This window comes from Scyliorhinus torazame, chromosome 3 (genome assembly GCF_047496885.1).
Source record: "Scyliorhinus torazame isolate Kashiwa2021f chromosome 3, sScyTor2.1, whole genome shotgun sequence".
NCBI lineage: Eukaryota > Metazoa > Chordata > Chondrichthyes > Carcharhiniformes > Scyliorhinidae > Scyliorhinus > Scyliorhinus torazame.
Genome location: NC_092709.1, coordinates 5,758,886 through 5,779,051, shown reverse-complemented (window position 1 = coordinate 5,779,051; position 20,166 = coordinate 5,758,886). Strand labels below are relative to the sequence as shown.

The following is a 20,166-nucleotide window of genomic DNA, read 5'->3' as shown; positions in this document are numbered from 1 at the left end:
AAAACCAACTCCAGAGGATACAGGCCCGGCCTGCCCAACCTTTCCTCATAAGATTACGTCCGCCCCATCCCCTATCCCAGTAATCAGCTGAGCGAACCTTCTCTGATCTGCTACCATTGCACTGTAGGGATGCAGCACGGTAGCATTGTGGATAGCACAATTGCTTCACAGCTTCAGGGTCCCAGGTTCGATTCCAGCTTGTGTCACTGTCTGTGCGGAGTCTGCACATCCTCCCCGTGTGTGCGTGGGTTTCCTCCGGGTGCTCCGGTTTCCTCCCACAGTCCAAAGATGTGCAGGTTAGGTGGATTGGCCATGATAAATTGCCCTTAGTGTCCAAAATTGCCCTTAGTGTTGGGTGGGGTTACTGGGTTATGGGGATAGGGTGGAGGTGTTGACCTTGGGTAGGGTGCTCTTTCCAAGAGCCAGTGCAGACTCGATGGGCCGAATGGCCTCCTTCTGCACTGTAAATTCTATGAAAACTGTACACAGGACTCTGGATGTGGCCTCACCAACGTGCTACACAATAAAACATCCCTCGGTTTACATTACATTAGCCTCGCAATAACCGACCAGTGAACTCCTTCCCAGCACAAACACTAACTAACGAGATTTTGAGTTGACCCCACAAATTGAATATCCCGCGAACAAAGAAAAATCTAATTTGTTACATGGAAGCTCGATACAAAAAGTAAAACAACTCAACAGAAAATAATCCAATGCAAAACAGTCTTGATCCAGAAATGGTAACGAAACAATGCAGGTCAGGTGATCGATGACCCGCTCACAATGCCCGACGTCACAAAGGCAGTTCCAGACTCTCAGCCAAAGAGAGGTGGGGGTGGGGGTGGGGGGTGAGAGGAGAAGCTCAGATACAAATAATTCATCTCAACTCAACTCCTGGCATCAGGTAAGTGCCTCTGGATTATTGTACCAGCTGGACGGCGGGAAGGCGAGGGTTAATAACCCTGACTCTCCATTCTCAGCTGGACTGAGCGGGGTCAATAGTCCTTCTGCTGCCAATGGGCCAGTACGAAATGTCATACAATCCCGTTTACCTTCAAAGACATTCACCCTCAGTCAGCTCACTAAAGAAACAAATGCTCCAGGCATGGTCAAGCTTTTGTTTCTGGGATCCTGCTTTGCACAACTTGGCTGGCGATTTTCTTTTATCAAATCAGTGACCACACGTCAGAACTATTTCATTGGTTGTTAAACACATTGGGGCCTATCTACTGGCCGCGTCCCACCCAAACGGGGACGCGGCACGGCCGAAAGATGCCGGGAAATGCCTCTTCTGGGATTTACCCGGCTTATCACGTTTCGTGAGATCTAACGGGGATCTCGCGAGATGTCGTGATCTGGATCCCGGCCATTGTGGGCGGGATCAGTATTTGGCAAATCTGCATATTAGAGTGAACAGCTAGCCTCACTCAGCTTACCTGATCTACCCGAGGTGTTGGGATCTAACCCCCCTTCGCCTCAGAGACCTTCGGTAAGTGCTGCCAGTACTGGCCCAACTGCCAAAGTGCCCCGGTGTCATTGCCAGACAGGCATTTTGCCCGTGTTGGGGATCGCGCCCTGGAGTGCCCTGCCCATGTCAGCTGCGGTGCGGGGCGGAGACCCTCTTATAGATGAATTAGGGCTTTGGGGGTAGTCTGGGGGGGTCCTGTGCTCTAGTCACCTCCACTCTATAAACATTTGAGATTTGGTAGCAAAACAGCTCTGTTTTTATGTTTACTTATTAATTCTCATGCAGTGGGAAAAATTATATCCATTCTAATTTTCTTCTTATTTCAAAGGGCTAATTTTCCTAGCTCCATGGATCAAAGGTTCAAATCCAATCCAGGGTGAAGGACGATGATTGGTGTTTCTGGAGCGGTTACAAAGTCCTATTTGAAGTGAGTTTGCACTTTCTCAACCCATTTGATCCAAACTCAGCATTTGGCATCACAATGTTATGATTGATTGAACTTGTTTGCCCACACGAACACGAGAATATATGAAATAGGAGTAGGAGAAGACCATTCGGCCCATCGAGCCTGCTCCACCATTCAATACGATTATGGCCAATCTTTGGTTTCAACTCCATTTCCCCGCCCACTCCCATATCCATTAATATCCTGAGAGACCAGTGAAATATGTCTATCCCAGCCTTAAATATATTTATCCACAACCCTCCCCTTAAATACATTCATACTATTCGCCTCAACGAATCTTTGCAGTAGTGAGTCCCACATTCTCACCACTCTCTTGGTAAAGGAGTTTCTCCTGAGTTCCTGACTGGACACATTAGCGAATGTCTTATATTTAAAGTCTCATGTTTTGAAATCCCAACACCTTCACCACATGTTCCCTTGCAAACCCCTTATAATTCAAAAGATCTCTATCTGCTCACTCCTCAGTCTTCTATTACGAAGAGAAAAGAGACCCGGATAGATACCTTTCTAAAGAATAAAGGGATTCGGGGATATGGTGTATGGGCCGGAGAGTGGAGCTGAGTCCACAAAGATCAGCCATGATCTCAGTGAATGGCGGAGCAGGCTCGAGGGGCCAGATGGCCTACTCCTGCCCCTAGTTCTTATGTAGTAGCAGCTTTGTCTTTAATTCCAGTGTATTGGTCTGTGGGGCAGTGTCCATGGAGCCTTGATGAACATGGAGCTTTGTTGATGGTACACACATTGCTGCCAATGTGTGTCGGTGGTGGAGGAACTTAATGTTCTTTTAAATGTTTTATTATAAAAATTGTCCAATTAAGGGGTAATTTAGCGTGGCCAATCCACCTGCCCTGCACATCTTTGGGTTGTGGGGGTGAGATCCACGCAGACACGGGGAGAAAGTGCAAACTCCACACGGACAGTGACCCGGGACTGGGAGCGAACCCGGGTCCTCGGTGCCGTGAGGCAAGGAATGTTTCAGGTGATGAATGGGGTATCCAATGAGCTTTGTCCTTGATGGTATCAAGTTTCTTGCGTGTTGTTGGAACTGCACTCATCCAGGCAAGTGGAGTTTCCCAGCGCAGCGCTGGTGGAAAGACTTTGCAAAGCTAGGAGGCAACCCACTCATCACAGAGTGCCCAACCTCAGCCTGGCCCGTTCCAGCAGGCAGGGCTTTTATTTGGCTGGTCCAGTTAAGTTTCCTATCAATGCTGACCCCAGGACGTTGATGTCTTTTGCACATTCTTTATACACACAGGTGGCAAATAGAAAGGTAAAGGTTCAATGGACAAGCACGATCTCACTGAAGAGGAAATATCCCAATCTGCCGCTGCAGAGATTGAGGAGAGCGTGAAGGCGGACGTGCCTGGAGAAGTAGATGTTGCAGCTGAACCAGCGGCAAACAAGGGCCGTGATGCAAGTGAGGCCGTGCCTGAGCTGACAGAGCGTGCACCTGTGGTGAATGCAGATGTACTGAGCTCAGCAAGCTCCACAACGGAAAGTTCCGAATCCAGCATAGAGATGCCTCGGGCTGCGGGAAGGCCGGTGGGCCCAGGCGAAGCATTGAGGAAAGAAGAGCCCGTTACCATAGAAACGGACAGTGTTCTGCTCATGTCTGACCCCGTTCAAAAGATAACCTTTGGGAAAGAATTGCGTGACGATTCAGAATTTCAGGCCTTCAGTACCATTGAACTCCTTAAAGAATCAGAACAGGAGCTTGGAATCGTGAAATATCCTCATGGATTGATAGTCAGCTTCTTAAATGTCTCCTACAAAGTGAACTTGAGTCATGGGAATTTCTTCCACCCTATTAAATACACAAAGGAGGTGTTATCTGGCGTCAGGTAACTTATTTTCTTAATTTCATTTATGTTAAAACTTCAGTTGCAAAGGGTGGAATGGCAATGGAGTCCGTGCTGAAGAGAAGAGTGAGAGGGGTTCTGATTGAGGTATTCAAAACCCCGAGAGGTCTGGACAGCGTAGATGGGGGGAAACCGTTCCCAGTGGTGGTAGCATTGAGAAGGAGAGGGAGCAGATCTAAGATGATTGGCAAAAGAACCAATGACGACTTGAGGGCAAACTCTGGGAACAGTGAGTGGTTCGGGTCTGGGATACGCTCCCTGAGGGTGTGCCGGAGGCACACTCCCATCAGGGCCTCAAAAAGGGAATCGGATCGTTAGCCAAAAGGGGGAAACCATTGCAGTCTGCAGGGAAAAGGCGGGAAAGTGGGACTCGCTGAGGGACTGCCGCAAAGAGCGAGTCTCACACAAACAGTGGGCGGAATGGCCTCCTGTGCTGTCAGCAATTCTGTAATTCGATGTTCCATGTGTAAAGGGGAAACACGAGGAGAGTTTGAGGCAAATGGGGAAGTTAGATTTGACAGGAAATTGGATAAATACATGGGAGAAAGGAACGGAAGGAGATGCAGGTTGGGTGAGGTGAAGTAGGGCCGGAGGAGACTCAAACTGACTCCAAATGGATCATTTGGGCCTAATGGCCAGATTCTGACTAATTCAGGGGACATGGTGGTAATGTCACAAGACTCAGAATCCTAAAAGGGAACGATATTCACACCGTTTTACCCTGCCTTATTAAATATGCATCAGCTGGAAACATGTCTTATCATAGGCGGGCGACCTCTGATTCACCCACCCCTCTGATTCACCCACCCCTCTGATTCACCCACCCCTCTGATTCACTCACCCCTCTGATTCACCCACCCCTCTGATTCACCCACCCCTCTGATTCACCCACCCCTCTGATTCACCCACCCCTCTGATTCACCCACCCCTCTGATTCACCCACCCCTCTGATTCACCCACCCCTCTGATTCACCCACCTCTCTGATTCACCCACCCCTCTGTGACCACAGCGGATCATCTCTCCGGGCACCATATTGAAACCGTGAGAGATGACACATGCCCCAAAGCCAAGAAACATCCTGCCCCCCCCCCCCCGGGTTCATGCTGAGCCAACCTCTCGAGACCCTGTCAGCTCCCTGTGAGGTGCTCGACCCCAGTGAAGGCTGGAGGAGGTCCACCAATCTCTGAGCCGTGGCCTGGGAGGCTGTGTCCATGGCGGTGATTGTGAACGCTGGACAGAAGGGGTCAGCCAGCCAATGTAGATGGAGGATGAATGATGTCTCCCACACAGCCAAGGCAACTCGTCCCCCTCAGCCCACACTCTCACAATCCATTCGCCATTCGCAGGGTGACAGTTAGCAAGGATCTTGCGCATTACCAGCTCAAGGGACATCATCACTTACTGTCCTCACACATCCTAACATCTCCACCTGCCATCACACCCTTTGTAGCTCATATTTCCGTCCCATGTATGGCTCCACTCACACATGGCAAACATCTTTATCCTCTACCCTGGCATCTGCCCTGCGCACACTCCCTCCACTTGTCTTTATGCACCACATGTTGACTCACAAATGGAGGGAGATGTCCCAGCCCAGCGGAGTAATGGCAGAGATCAAAACGCTCACTCTTTTTGAGGAGTACAGGTCCACAGGTCATTGAAAGGGGCAACACAGGTGGAGAAGGTAGTCAAGAAGGCATACGGCATGCTTGCCTTCATTGGCCGGGGCATTGAGTATAAGAATTGGCAAGTCATGTTGCAGCTGTATAGAACCTTAGTTAGGCCACACTTGGAGTATAGTGTTCAATTCTGGTCGCCACACTACCAGAAGGATGTGGAGGCTTTAGAGAGGGTGCAGAAGAGATTTACCAGAATGTTGCCTGGTATGGAGGGCATTAGCTATGAGGAGCGGTTGAATAAACTCAGTTTGTTCTCACTGGAACGAAGGAGGTTGAGGGGAGACCTGATAGAGGTATACAAAATTATGAGGGGCATAGACAGAGTGGATAGTCAGAGGCTTTTCCCCAGGGTAGAGGGGTCAATTACTAGGGGGCATAGGTTTAAGGTGAGAGGGGCAAGGTTTAGAGTAGATGTACGAGGCAAGTTTTTTGCACAGAGGGTAGTGGGTGCCTGGAACTCGCTACCAGAGGAGGTGGTGGAAGCAGGGACGATAGTGACATTTAAGGGGCATCTTGACAAATACATGAATAGGATGGGAATAGAGGGATACGGACCCAGGAAGTGTAGAAGGTTGTAGTTTAGTCGGGCAGCATGGTCGGCACGGGCTTGGAGGGCCAAAGGGCCTGTTCCTGTGCTGTACATTTCTTTGTTCTTTGTTGAGCAGATTATTGAGCTGGCCAGGGAGGACTGACCCCCTGGGGATTGCATTTAGCTGCATGTTTCCCAGCACTCACAGTGCAGAGAAACTCATGGCTATTCAAGCGATGCGTTGACCAAGGGGCCTGAATGGGGAACGTGCGGCCAGGCTACACATAGCCCATTTTGTACAGTGGGGAACTCCCCATAATGTTGCAACCACAGCCGGTGCCCACTATGCCGGGCACGGCTGGCAATGGACTAGCATGCACGCCCCCTCCATGGACTAAGTCGAGGACTGTCTTTACAATTGAAACGGAAGCAGTTCCTCATTGCGCAATACTCCCACTCTGGCCCTGACACACCTACGTCCTTCTGCAAGAGATTCTCTCCCCATTGTGGTCGAGAGGGCATTTCCCTCTGAAGCCTCCTTTGCCTGACCATTGGTCTGTTGCATAAAAACTTGTCTCTGTTCTCCCCCCAACCCCGGAAGTGAGGTGGTGCTGACGGTGAAGCAGATTCCGAGGTGCGTCGAGCGCTGCACGATGAGAGGTAGGCGAACAAATGTCAAATTCCCGAATGAGTGCAGGTCGGCAGGTACGCATCGCTTATATGTGGCTGTGAATCACAGCGGCCTAATTAGACATCAGCCTGGTCTTGTTATCCAGTATAGGGGCGTGACTCCAGCAAGCTGCCTTGATAATGAGCATTCAAGATATCCTAAGGTATTGAAATGGTGTCCCGGTCTGGTGCTGAGGACGGATTATAACATTGCTTAACATGAAACTGATTTGATTCCCTCCTGCTCGTCATGGCCCTCATTGCAGGAGAGACTGGAAGGTCCTGCCCCATGAAACTATCATCGATTGTCATAAAAACCCATCACTGAAACCCTTTAGGGAAGGAAATCTGCCGTCTTTACCTGGTCCGGCCTACATATGACTCCAGACCCACAGCGATGTGGTTAAATCTTAATTTTCCCCTGAAATGCTGAGCAAGTCATTCCGTTCAAGAGCAATTAGGGAATGTGTCTTCAATATACCATTGGACCAAAAGCTTTGTTAAAAAGTCTAAGGAGAAACTGATAAGAAACAAGAAAACGCCATTGTTTCTGTGAACCGTCTGGGGACATTGTTTCTGTGCTAAAGGCTGTATAGAAATGTAAATTGATGAATTGGTGCAGCAATGATCTGGCAATAGGTCGACTGACCTGCTCTTTGGTGTGACCAGGAGCTCTGGTTGTGATAAGACCGGGATTGTCCGCCGCACATTACAGCTGGTGTTTCCCGAGATCGGCGGCCGTTCAAGTCTTTGCGTGGAAATGGCCATTTGTGCGATATCGCTCATGTGTTTCTTTGCTTTGCAGCGGCATCATGAAGCCTGGAATGAACGCCATCATGGGCCCCTTGGGCAGTGGTAAAAGAACGTGAGTGCCTCGGGTATCTGTGTTGTCAATTACTTTGCAAATATAAAGACAGAAAGTCATTTTGCTGCTGATGAAGAACAGTCACTTTCTGTTTCTCTCTCCAGGCTGTTGGACATTCTGGCAGCCAGGAAGGATCCCTCAGGTTTAACCGGTGAGGTACTCATAGATGGAACCCAGCAACCACTAAATTTCAATCGCATCGCTGGATATGTCGTACATGTGAGAATTCTCCCCTCTGCACCTCAAACTGCTTTCGTTGCAGATCTCTGGGGTGAGATTCTCCGACCCCCCGCCGGGTCAGAGAATCGCAGGGGGCTGGCGTGAATCCCGCCCCCGCCGGTTACCGAATTCTCCGGCACCGGATATTCGGCGGGGGTGGGAATCGCGCCGCGCCGGTTGGCGGGCCCCCCCCCCGCGCGATTCTCCGGCCCGGATGGGCCGAAGTCCCGCCGCTAAAATACCTGTCCCGCCGGCGTAAATTAAACCACCTACCTTACCGGCGGGACAAGGTGGCGCGGGCGGGCTCCAGGGTCCTGGGGGGGGCGCGGGGCGATCTGGCCCCGGGGGTGCCCCCACGGTGGCCTGGCCCACGATCGGGGCCCACCGATCCGCGGGTGGACCTGTGCCGTGGGGGCACTCTTTTCCTTCCGCCTTCGCCACGGTCTCCACCATGGCGGAGGCGGAAGAGACCCCCTCCACTGCGCATGCGCGGGAATGCCGTCAGCGGCCGCTAACGCTCCCGCGCATGCGCCGCCCGGAGATGTCAGTTTCGCGCCAGCTGGCGGGGCACCAAAGGCCTTTCCCGCCAGCTGGCGGGGCGGAAATAAGTCTGGCTCTGGCCTAGCCCCTCAAGGTTAGGGCTCGACCCCTCAAGATGCGGAGGATTCTGCACCTTTGGGGCGGCGCGATGCCGGACTGATTTGCGCCATTTTTGGCGCCTGACGGCGGACATCGCGCCGATTACGGAGAATTTCACCCCTGGTCTTTAGTAATGACAAAGTTGGATTTTTCTCGTATGTGTAGCCTCTAATTCTTACAAGGATAGAATCATAGAATAGAATCACTACAGTGCAGAAGGAGGCCATTTGGTCCATTGAGTCTGCACCAACCATCTCCAAGAACACCCTACCTAGGCCCACGACCCCCCCCCTGTAACCCAATAATCTCACCTAACCTTTTGAACACTAAGGGGCAATTTAGCACGGTCAATCCACCTAACCTGCACATCTTTGGATGGAATGGGGCAATGGGACTGACTGGATTCCTCTGTAGAGAATGGGCAAGGAGCTTGCAGCCTCTTACTGTCCTGTAATGAATATATGGCTCTAACCCCAACCTACCTGATTTACAGTTCGAAGTCTCACAACACCAGGTTAGAGTCCAACAGGTTTATTTGAAATCCCTCGCCCTCGGAGCTTTAACCTGGTGATGTGAGACTTCTTACTGTGCCCACCCCATCCAGCGCCGGCATCTCCATATCATGGCTACCTGATTTAAAGCATGAATATTAGCTAGGAATCCTACAGTGAGTAACTCACCTCCTGTCACCTCTGGCAGTTCATTCTTTTGTTGAAACGGTTTTTAATCCAGATCATATATGTTAGGAAAGAGTTAATGGTCCCTGTTACTTAAGCTGGAATTGGGGTTTGAATTGTTTGATAGACTGCACCAAATACAAAGGCGATACAAGTGGCACTGTGATGTTGCAGGAGAAGTTATTGCCGAACACAATGAACTTGGAGTCGAAGCCAAGACCTGCTTTCTAGGTCTTAATATAGAGCTACCTTCAGAGCGTAACAATACACAAGAGAGACAAATATTTCATTCTTATCGCAATCTCTCTTTAAACAAATAAACTCTCGATTTAATTGTTCAGTCATTCACTTTACCCAAGGCATGCGATGTGTCAGTTGGTGATTCTGAATACACTGTCCTTTATATTGTAATAAGGACTTTGGTTTTCCAGGATTACATGATGACTGAGACACTAACTGTGAGAGAGAATTTGGAATTCTCAGCTGCACTGAGGTTGCCGAAGAACGTCAGCAAGTTGGAAAGAACCACAAGAGTCAACAGTCTCATTAAAGATCTCCGGCTCACTAAAATAGAAGATGCCAAGGTAGCGCTTTATCCTGAAATTTGGCACAAGTTCATGCCTAAACTCATTTGCCAGTTGCAGTTATTTTACAACTCTCTTTTATAATGCATAATTATTGTCTGTTCCCCTTCTCCACTCAATGTGCTGATTCCACGCTCAATCATTTCCTGCATGTTCCTCTGGCAGATATGCCATCACCATTAGCTCCCTTAGGAATCACATAAGTACCTTCACTAGGGTTATTCTCCAGCTTTGAATAATTATAAAATAATCTTTATTGTCACAAGTAGGCTTACATTAACACTGCAATGAAGTTACTGTGAAAAGCCCCGAGTCACCACACTCTGGCACCTGTTCGGGTACACAGAGGGAGAATTCAGAATGTCCAATTCACCTAACAGCACGTCTTTCGGAACCTGTGGGAGGAAACCGGAGCACCCGGAGGAAACCCACGCAGACACGGGGAGAACGTGCAGACTCCGCACAGACAGCGACCCAAACCGGGAATCGAACCTGGGACCCTGGAGCTGTGAAGCAACAGTGCTAACCACTGTGCTACCATGCCACCCATGGTGAACTCTTGGTGATAGAACTATGGCTGCATACATCGTACATCCAGACATTTTGGGGGGTATTGTGCCCCGATTTCCAACATGTGATGCTGGTGGGTGAGGTCGCCCGCTTTTCTGTCACACTGGTGGGCGTGTCTTCAGCTACCTGAGATCGAAATTCAGAAATGTCCTCCCTAAACCTCTCTCTTTCTCTCCATCCCCTCCACACTCCTTAAAATCTGCCTTGTTGAAGATTTTGGTCACCTGTTCCCATGTGACCTAATGTGAGCCGGTGTCAGATTCTTGTCTGAATAACTTCCCCATGAACCAGCCTGGGTTCCTTCACCAGTTGAAAGGTGCTGTATAAGATGCTGAAGGATGCTGTCTCCACATTCTGCCTTCTGCAGATCCACGAGAAACTCTACTCTCTATTGGGGGGAGCATTCAGGACACTTCCTAATCTTGGACCGTCGCAGCAGGTCTGACAGCAGCTGTGGAGAGAGAAGGGAGCTCGCGTTTCGAGTCTGCATGATTCCTTGTCAGAGCTTTGACAAAGAGTCATCCAGGCTCGAAACGTTAGCTTCCTTCTCTCTCCACAGACGCTGTCAGATCTGCTGCGATTGTCCAGGATTTTCTGCTTTTTGGTTGCAGATTCCAGCATCCGCAGTAATTTAGCTTCTTAATCTGATCTTGGTGGGGCTGGAATCCGGCTCGATGAGGGCTGGCTGAGCAATGGGAACCCCTTCCACCATCCCACACTGCAAATGACGCATTTCAGTTTCAATGATTGATAATGCTAAATTATGGGCTGGTTTAGCACAGTGGGCTAAAGAGCTGGCTTGCAATGCAGAACAAGGCCAGCAGCGCGGGTTCAATTCCCGTACCGGCCTCCCCGAACAGGCGCCGGAATGTGGCGACTAGGGGCTTTTCACAGTAACTTCAGTGAAGCCGACTTGTGACAATAAGCGATTATTATTATTATCCCCCCCCTCCCCCCCCGCCCCCCCCCCCCTCAACCGTCTAACTGTGTTTGAAACGATTTTCAGAGTAACATTTGTGGTCTGCTCTTAACCACAAGAAAACCATCACTTTCACTGCTTCAGCCAAAGAAAGACCTGACTTTTTATAGTGCCAGTCACAGCCTTGGTAAATTCCAAAATACTTTACAACCACTGGAATGCTTTTTGAAGTGTAGAATAGGAAACACAAGAGCCAGTCTGTCACAGCAAATGTCAAGAGCACAGATGATGGCAAATGCTGTTCTGTTCAAATCCCAGAAGAGAAACGCAAAATAATTGTCCTCACGTTTACAATTTGTAGTGTGAGGGGAGAGTTTAAAATCCAGAAATGATGTCCCCGACTACTTGTGATGATTTTACAATAATTTAAATGTTTATTAAGAAAGAGAAAAAGAATAGAATTACACCTATACACAACAATGGCTCCACCAGCACTTTGAAATAGTTCCAAACAATCTTAATTTAGTTCCTGCAGAGCGAACCTTTCCCATCTGTTCAACAACACCTTATATTTTTAAAAATCTATAAACATCCTGTAATTTTGACAACGCAATGCCTTTAATTCCTGCTGGGAGGCGCTCTGAGGTTAACAGCTATTGGCTTTTCAGATCTGGCTTTTCTGACAGTGCCTGCTGGGAGTTTGGCCAGCAATTTCAGCTGAGTTCTAAAACAGCCCCTTTCCTCGTTTTCAGTGTCTCGTTAATTACGTTCTTTTCCTTCGGTCTCTCCAGTCTCCCATCCAATTTCTTTAGAACAGCTCTCTCCCAGAATTGATTGACGTAATCTTTACTTTAGCTTTTAGAATTTACCAGGAAAGTAATCTCCCTCTGTGGTACTTTACTGATGATTCTTTGACCCCCTTGCACAACTTGCTCGGTGAACAACCAAATCAAATCTATTCCTGTTCTCGAATCATCCTTACTAAATGACCTTAGGTAAACATCTGTTTGCGCTCGAGCTACGTTTATTGCCAACAGTTTACATCCACACAGTCACTCTACCCCTTGCTTTAGTTACCATTCACATACTCTTAACAGTTTAAAAAATGACCAGAATGTTACCAACAGAAAAATATTACAATTTCTAGAGTTTTCCTGGCACAAGCTGCAACTAGTGGCACTGTGATAAGTGATCAGCCTGTCTGTCTATGTGATGCTGATTGAGGGTAAATATTGACCAGGACACCAGAGAGAACTCTCACGCTCTTCTTCGAAATAGTGCCATGGGATATTTTATGTCTAACTTAGGAGACATAATGGGGGTTAATTTAATGTTTCATCTGAAAAGGTGGTACCTCCAACACTACTGTACTCCCTCAGTACTGGCCCTCTGACAGTGCAGCACTCCTTCAGTACTGACCCTCTGACAGTGCAGCACTCCCGCAGTACTGACTCTCCGACAGTGCAACACTCCCTCAGTACTGACCCTCTGACAGTGCAGCACTCCCTCAGTACTGACCCTCTGACAGTGCAGCACTCCCTCAGTACTGATCCTCTGACAATGCAACACTCCCTCAGTACTGACCCTCTGACAGTGCAGCACTCCCTCAGTACTGACCCTCTGACAGTGCAGCACTCCCTCAGTACTGATCCTCTGACAATGCAACACTCCCTCAGTACTGACCCTCTGACAGTGCAGCACTCCCTCAGTCCTGACCTTTTAAAATGCAGCACTCCCTCAGTACTGACTCTCTGACAGTGCAGCACTCCCTCAGTACTGACCTTCTGACAGTGCAGCACTCCCTCAGTACTGACCCTGACAGTGCAGCACTCCCTCAGTCCTGACCTTTTAAAATGCAGCACTCCCTCAGTACTGACTCTCTGACAGTGCAGCACTCCCTCAGTACTGACCTTCTGACAGTGCGGCACTCCCTCAGTACTGACTCTCTGACAGTGCAGCACTCCCTCAGTACTGACCCTCTGACAGTGCGGCACTCCCTCAGTACTGACCCTCTGACCATGCAGCACTCCCTCAGTACTGACCCTCTGACCGTGCAGCTCTCCCTCACTGTTGCTCAAGATACTGGAATAGGATTTGCCCCTTCAACGTTCTGACTCTGAGTCAAGGGTGTTATTAACTTGTCATTGCTAATATGGTTGTAAAGCTTTTAAGATGGATAATCAAGGATAATTTAACAGAAACTTAAAGAAGGGAAACTGTTTTGAATTTGTTCAGGGCAAATACTGTGTTTAACTAATTTGAGTTTTTTTGCTGAGATTAAAAAGAGGGTTAATGAGGGTAATGCAGTTGATGTTGTGTACATAGACTTCCAAAAGCTGCTTGATAAAGGGTCACATATCATGCTTGTGAGCAAAGTTGAAATGCATGGAATAAAAGGGACAGTAATAACATGGATACAATATTTACTGAGAGAGGAGAAACAGAGGGATGTGGTGAACAGGGGTGTCTCACATTGGAGGAGAGTACGGTTCCCCAGGGATCAGGATCACTGCTTCTTGATCTACATTAATGACTTCGACTTGGGTGTCCAGCGCACAATTTCAAAATGTAAAAATGACAACAACTTTGAAGTATAATGGACTGTGAGGAGGATAGTGATAGACTTTGAGGAGTCATAGACAGGCTGGTGGAATAGATCAGCATGTGGCAGCTGAAACCTGACATGGAGGAGTGTGAAGTGACACATTTTGGTAGGAAGAATACGGGGAGACAATATAGAAAATAACGAGCACAATTCTGAAGAGGGTTCAGGAGGAGAGGGACCTGGATGTATATGTACACAAATCAATAAATGTGGCAGGAGTGGGTGAGAAAGTGGTTAATCAGGTGTATGGATTGTAGACTTCAAAACTGAGGAGGTTAATTGTTTATAAAACACTGCTCTTGTCTCAATTAGAGGACGGTGCCCCATTCCGGGTACGAAACTTGAGGAAGGATGTGTGAAGGCATTGAAGAAAGTGCCTTCAGAGAATCATTCCAGAGTTGAGGGACTTCAGTTCCATGAATGTATTGGAGAAAATCGAACTGTTTTCCTTGGAGCAGTGAAGGGGGAGAGGAGATTTGATAGTGATGTTCAAAATCATGGGAGGTCTGGATAGAGGAAGTAAGGGAGAAACTGTTCTCATTGATTAAAGGTTCGAGAAGAAGATGATTGACAGTTGAAGAAGCGGAGTCATGAGAAAATATTTTTATGAGTGGTTAGGATCAGGGATGGACGGCCTAGGGTGAGGTGGGAGCTGAATCAATGGTGTCTTTCAAAAGCCAATTGGGTAGCGATCCAAAGAGCAGAAAATTGCAATCGGGAAAAGGTGGGAAAGCGGGAACTGTGCTTTCCCAGCGGATCGGGAAAAGGTGAGAAAGCGGGAACTGTGCTTCCCCAGCGGACCCGCAGCGATACAAAGGACAAAAGAACCTCTTGCTGTGTAATTATTCTCTTGTCGTTAACATCTTGCTAATGATTGTCCTGATTATTACTGTTGCCAGATTGGAACTTATTTTACTCGAGGAATATCCGATGGTGAGAAAAAGAAAACGAGTATTGCCATGGAACTGGTCCGAGATCCGGGAGTTCTCTTTCTAGATGAACCAACGAGCGGTTTAGATACTAGTAATTCGAATGCTGTCCTGCATTTATTGAGACGGTAATGTCCTTTAATAATGGTGCAGATTCATTGAATTATTCTATATAGGATTTAATCTTCATTCCAATCCACCTGTTCTCTGAGAAAAAGGAGCTATAATTAATACTGTGGCTACTAGAGCAGGTCACAGGCTGAATATTCTGCAATGAGTAACTCACCTCCTGACCCCCCCCCCCCAAAGCCTGTCCACCATCTACAGGCACAAGTTAGGAGTGTAATGGAATAGTCTCCACTTGCCTGGATAAGTGTAGCTCCAACAACGCTCAAGAAGCTCGACACCATCCAGGACAAAGCAGCCCACTTGATTCCACAAACATTCAAACCCTCCAACACCGCCACACAGCAGCAGCCATGTGTACCATCTGCAAGATGCACTGCAGGAACTCGCCAAGATTCCTTTGACAGCGCCTTCCAAACCCACAACCACTACCATCTAGCAGGACAAGCGCAACAGATACCTGGGAACACCACCACCTGGAGGTTCCCCTCCAAGTCGCTCACCATCCTGACTTGGAAATATATCGCCGTTCCTTCACTGTTGCTGGGTCAACATCCTGGAACTCCCTTCCTATCAGCACGGTGGGTGTACCTACACCTCGGGGATTGCAGCGGTTCTGGAAGACAGCTCACCACCACCTTCTGAAGGGTGATTAGGGATGGGTAATAAATGCTGGCCTCGCCAGCGAAGTTCAGATCCTGTGAAAGAATTAAAAATGTCATAATGATCTGGAGTTGTTGAACTCAATGTTGTGGTTCGAAATCTGTGAAACCCCGAAATGGTTTGAATGATATTTGATGCAAATGCACATCAATATAATTCACACCCAGGCCTGGTTTTCTGTCCACTCATTAGATCCTCAAATAAGGAAAATACAGTTCTCTAGTGAATATTTTGGAGAAAATTTTCAATAACTTAAAAAGAGCAGAAGGAAAACTCTCGGAAAATGCTGGGAGTACTCCAAGGGTCAGGCATCATCCATGGAGCGGGAAACAGGGTTAAACTTTCAGCTCACTGACCTTCCATTGACCGTGGTGTAATTCATTGCTAATCCCACAAGGCAAAGTGGGATTTTTGTCAGGTAACAAAGTCCTCAGTTACTGAATGAAGCTTTTTTGTTTGGTTCAGTTAACCTTGCTTCACCTCATTATTCATAGCTGGTCACTAACACCCCGGAAAATGACCTGTTTACAGGTTGAAGAAAGGCTCAGGTTGTCCGAGGGAACAGAGACTACCTGACACATTTTGCAATGCTAGATAAATGGTGAACTCGCTAATAAAAGTGTCAGTAAGTTTAAGTATGAAAACAGCATCTGCTAACCTTTCATCAAAAAATAATCCAGCCTATTGAAATCCAACCACAATCTATGTGAGCAAAAGACTTTACAACGGGACAGAGTTGAGGTTTTATTTTAATTTAGAGTATCCAATTCATTTTTTCCACTTAAGGGGCAATTTAGGGTGGCCAATCCACCTACCCTGCACATCTTTGGGTTGTGGGAGTGAGACCCACGCAGACACGGGGAGAATGTGCAAACTCCACGCGGACAGTGACCCGGGGCCGGGATCGAACCCGGGTCCTCAGTGCCGTGAGGCAGCAGTGCCCGAGTGTTGTAATTCATTGTGTCCGAGTGTTGGAGCACATCGTGTCCGAGTGTTGGAGCTCATTGTGTCTGAGTGTTGTAGCTCATTGTGTCCGAGTGTTGTAGCTCATTGTGTCTGAGTGTTGTAGCTCATTGTGTCCGAGTGTTGTAGCTCATTGTGTCCGAGTGTTGGAGCTCATTGTGTCCCGAGTGTTGTAATTCATTGTGTCCGAGTGTTGTACCTCATTGTGTCCGAGTATTGTAGCTCTTTGTGTCTCAGTGTTGTAGCTCATTGTGTCCGAGTGTTGGAGCTCATTGTGTCTGAGTGTTGTAGCTCATTGTATCCGAGTGTTGTAGCTCATTGTGTCCGAGTGTTGGAGCTCATTGTGTCTGAGTGCTGTAGCTCATTGTGTCCGAGTGTTGGTACTCATTGTGTCCGAGTGTTGTAGCTCATTGTGTCTAAGTGTTGTAGCTCATTGTGTCCGGGTGTTGGAGCTCATTGTGTCCGAGTGTTGTAGCTCATTGTGTCTGAGTGTTGTAGCTCATTGTGTCCGGGTGTTGTAGCTCATTGTGTCTGAGTGCTGTAGCTCATTGTGTCTGAGTGCTGTAGCTCATTGTGTCCGAGTGTTGGTACTCATTGTGTCCGAGTGTTGTAGCTCATTGTGTCCGAGTGTTGGTACTCATTGTGTCTGAGTGTTGTAGCTCATTGTGTCCGAGTGTTGTAGCTCATTGTGTCCGAGTGTTGGAGCTCATTGTGTCTGAGTGTTGTAGCTCATTGTGTCCGAGTGTTGTAGCTCATTGTGTCCGAGTGTTGGAGCTCATTGTGTCTGAGTGTTGTAGCTCATTGTGTCCGAGTGTTGTAGCTCATTGTGTCTGAGTGCTGTAGCTCATTGTGTCCGAGTGTTGGTACTCATTGTGTCCGAGTGTTGTAGCTCATTGTGTCTGAGTGCTGTAGCTCATTGAGTCTGAGTGCTGTAGCTCATTGTGTCCGAGTGTTGGTACTCATTGTGTCCGAGTGTTGTAGCTCATTGTGTCTGAGTGTTGTAGCTCATTGTGTCCGGGTGTTGGAGCTCATTGTGTCAGAGTGTTGTAGCTCATTGTGTCTGAGTGTTGTGGCTCATTGTGTCCGGGTGTTGTAGCTCATTGTGTCTGAGTGCTGTAGCTCATTGTGTCTGAGTGCTGTAGCTCATTGAGTCCGAGTGTTGGTACTCATTGTGTCCGAGTGTTGTAGCTCATTGTGTCCGAGTGTTGTAGCTCATTGTGTCCGAGTGGAGGAGCTCATTGTGTTCGAGTGTTGTAGCTTATTGTGTCTGAGTGCTGTAGCTCATTGTGTCCGAGTGTTGGTACTCATTGTGTCCGAGTGTTGTAGCTCATTGTGTCCGGATGTTGTAGCTCATTGTGTCTGAGTGCTGTAGCTCATTGTGTCTGAGTGCTGTAGCACATTGTGTCCGAGTGTTGGTACTCATTGTGTCCTAGTGTTGTAGCTCATTGTGTCCGAGTGTTGTAGCTCATTGTGTCCGAGTGTTGGAGCTCATTGTGTCCGAGTGTTGTAGCTTATTGTGTCTGAGTGCTGTAGCTCATTGTGTCCGAGTGTTGGTACTCATTGTGTCCGAGTGTTGTAGCTCATTGTGTCTGAGTGTTGTAGCTCATTGTGTCCGGGTGTTGGAGCTCATTGTGTCCGAGTGTTGTAGCTCATTGTGTCTGAGTGTTGTAGCTCATTGTGTCCGTGTGTTGGAGCTCATTGTGTCCCGGGTGTTGTAGCTCATTGTGTCCGAGTGTTGTAGCTCATTGTGTCCGCGTGTTGGAGCTCATTGTGTCCGATTGTTGTAGCCCATTGTGTCCGAGTATTGGAGCTCATTGTGTCCGCGTGTTGGAGCACATTGTGTCCGAGTGTTGAAGCTCATTGTGTCCGAGTGTTGGAGCTCATTGTGTCCGAGTGTTGTAGCTCATTGTGTCTGAGTGCTGTAGCTCATTGTGTCCGAGTGTTGTAGTTCATTGTGTCCGAGTGTTGGAGCTCATTGTGTCCGAGTGTTGGAGCTCATTGTGTCCGAGTGTTGTAGCTCATTGTGTCTGAGTGCTGTAGCTCATTGTGTCCGAGTATTGTAGCTCTTTGTGTCTGAGTGTTGTAGCTCATTGTGTCCGAGTGTTGGAGCTCATTGTGTCCGGGTGTTGGAGCTCATTGTGTCCGAGTGTTGTAGCTCATTGTGTCTGAGTGTTGTAGCTCATTGTGTCCGGGTGTTGGAGCTCATTGTGTCCCGGGTGTTGTAGCTCATTGTGTCCGAGTGTTGTAGCTCATTGTGTCCGCGTGTTGGAGCTCATTGTGTCCGATTGTTGTAGCCCATTGTGTCCGAGTATTGGAGCTCATTGTGTCCGCGTGTTGGAGCACATTGTGTCCGAGTGTTGAAGCTCATTGTGTCCGGGTGTTGGAGCTCATTGTGTCCGAGTGTTGTAGCTCATTGTGTCTGAGTGTTGGAGCTCATTGTGTCCGAGTGTTGTAGCTCATTGTGTCCGGGTGTTGGAGCTCATTGTGTCCCGCGTGTTGTAATTCATTGTGTCCGAGTGTTGGTACTCATTGTGTCCGAGTGTTGTAATTCATTGTGTCCGAGTGTTGTAGCTCATTGTGTCCGAGTATTGTAGCTCTTTGTGTCTGAGTGTTGTAGCTCATTGTGTCTGAGTGTTGGAGCTCATTGTGTCTGAGTGTTGTAGCTCATTGTGTCCGAGTGTTGGAGCTCATTGTGTCTGAGTGTTGTAGCTCATTGTGTCCGAGTGTTGTAGCTCATTGTGTCCGAGTGTTGGAGCTCATTGTGTCTGAGTGTTGTAGCTCATTGTGTCCGAGTGTTGTAGCTCATTGTGTCCGAGTGTTGGTACTCATTGTGTCCGAGTGTTGTAGCTCATTGTGTCCGAGTAATGTAGCTCTTTGTGTCTGAGTGTTGTAGCTCATTGTGTCCGAGTGTTGGAGCTCATTGTGTCTGAGTGTTGTAGCTCATTGTGTCCGAGTGTTGTAGCTCATTGTGTCCGAGTGTTGGAGCTCATTGTGTCTGAGTGTTGTAGCTCATTGTGTCCGAATGTTGTAGCTCATTGTGTCTGAGTGCTGTAGCTCATTGTGTCCGAGTGTTGGTACTCATTGTGTCCGAGTGTTGTAGCTCATTGTGTCTGAGTGCTGTAGCTCATTGTGTCCGAGTGTTGTAGCTCATTGTGTCCGAGTGTTGGAGCTCATTGTGTCCGAGTGTTGTAGCTCATTGTGTCCGGGTGTTGGAGCTCATTGTGTCACGAGTGTTGTAATTTATTGTGTCCGAGTGTTGGAGCACATCGTGTCCGAGTGTTGTAATTCATTGTGTCCGAGTGTTGTAGCTCATTGTGTCCGAGTATTGTAGCTCTTTGTGTCTGAGTGTTGTAGCTCATTGTGTCCGAGTGTTGGAGCTCATTGTGTCTGAGTGTTGTAGCTCATTGTGTCCGAGTGTTGTAGCTCATTGTGTCCGAGTGTTGTAGCTCATTGTGTCTGAGTGCTGTAGCTCATTGTGTCCGAGTGTTGTAATTCATTGTGTCCGAGTGGTGTAGCTCATTGTGTCCGAGTATTGTAGCTCTTTGTGTCTGAGTGTTGTAGCTCATTGTGTCCGAGTGTTGGAGCTCATTGTGTCTGAGTGTTGTAGCTCATTGTGTCCGAGTGTTGTAGCTCATTGTGTCCGAGTGTTGGAGCTCATTGTGTCTGAGTGTTGTAGCTCATTGTGTCCGAGTGTTGTAGCTCATTGTGTCTGAGTGCTGTAGCTCATTGTGTC

The 20,166-nt window shown here is 48.1% G+C and overlaps 1 protein-coding gene across 1 annotated transcript in view; it reads left to right on the top strand.

Moving 5' to 3' along the window:
- Nucleotides 1-1,829: 1,829 nt before the first annotated feature.
- Nucleotides 1,830-20,166, top strand: part of LOC140408226 (broad substrate specificity ATP-binding cassette transporter ABCG2-like) — a 119,176-nt gene continuing 100,839 nt past the window's right edge. The window contains exons 1-6 of the mRNA XM_072495159.1: nucleotides 1,830-1,898; nucleotides 3,193-3,778; nucleotides 7,480-7,539; nucleotides 7,644-7,758; nucleotides 9,506-9,658; nucleotides 14,652-14,809. Of these exons, the coding sequence (XP_072351260.1) occupies nucleotides 3,219-3,778; nucleotides 7,480-7,539; nucleotides 7,644-7,758; nucleotides 9,506-9,658; nucleotides 14,652-14,809 (1,046 nt within the window). The 5' untranslated portion in view covers nucleotides 1,830-1,898; nucleotides 3,193-3,218. The remainder of the gene's footprint in view (nucleotides 1,899-3,192; nucleotides 3,779-7,479; nucleotides 7,540-7,643; nucleotides 7,759-9,505; nucleotides 9,659-14,651; nucleotides 14,810-20,166) is intronic.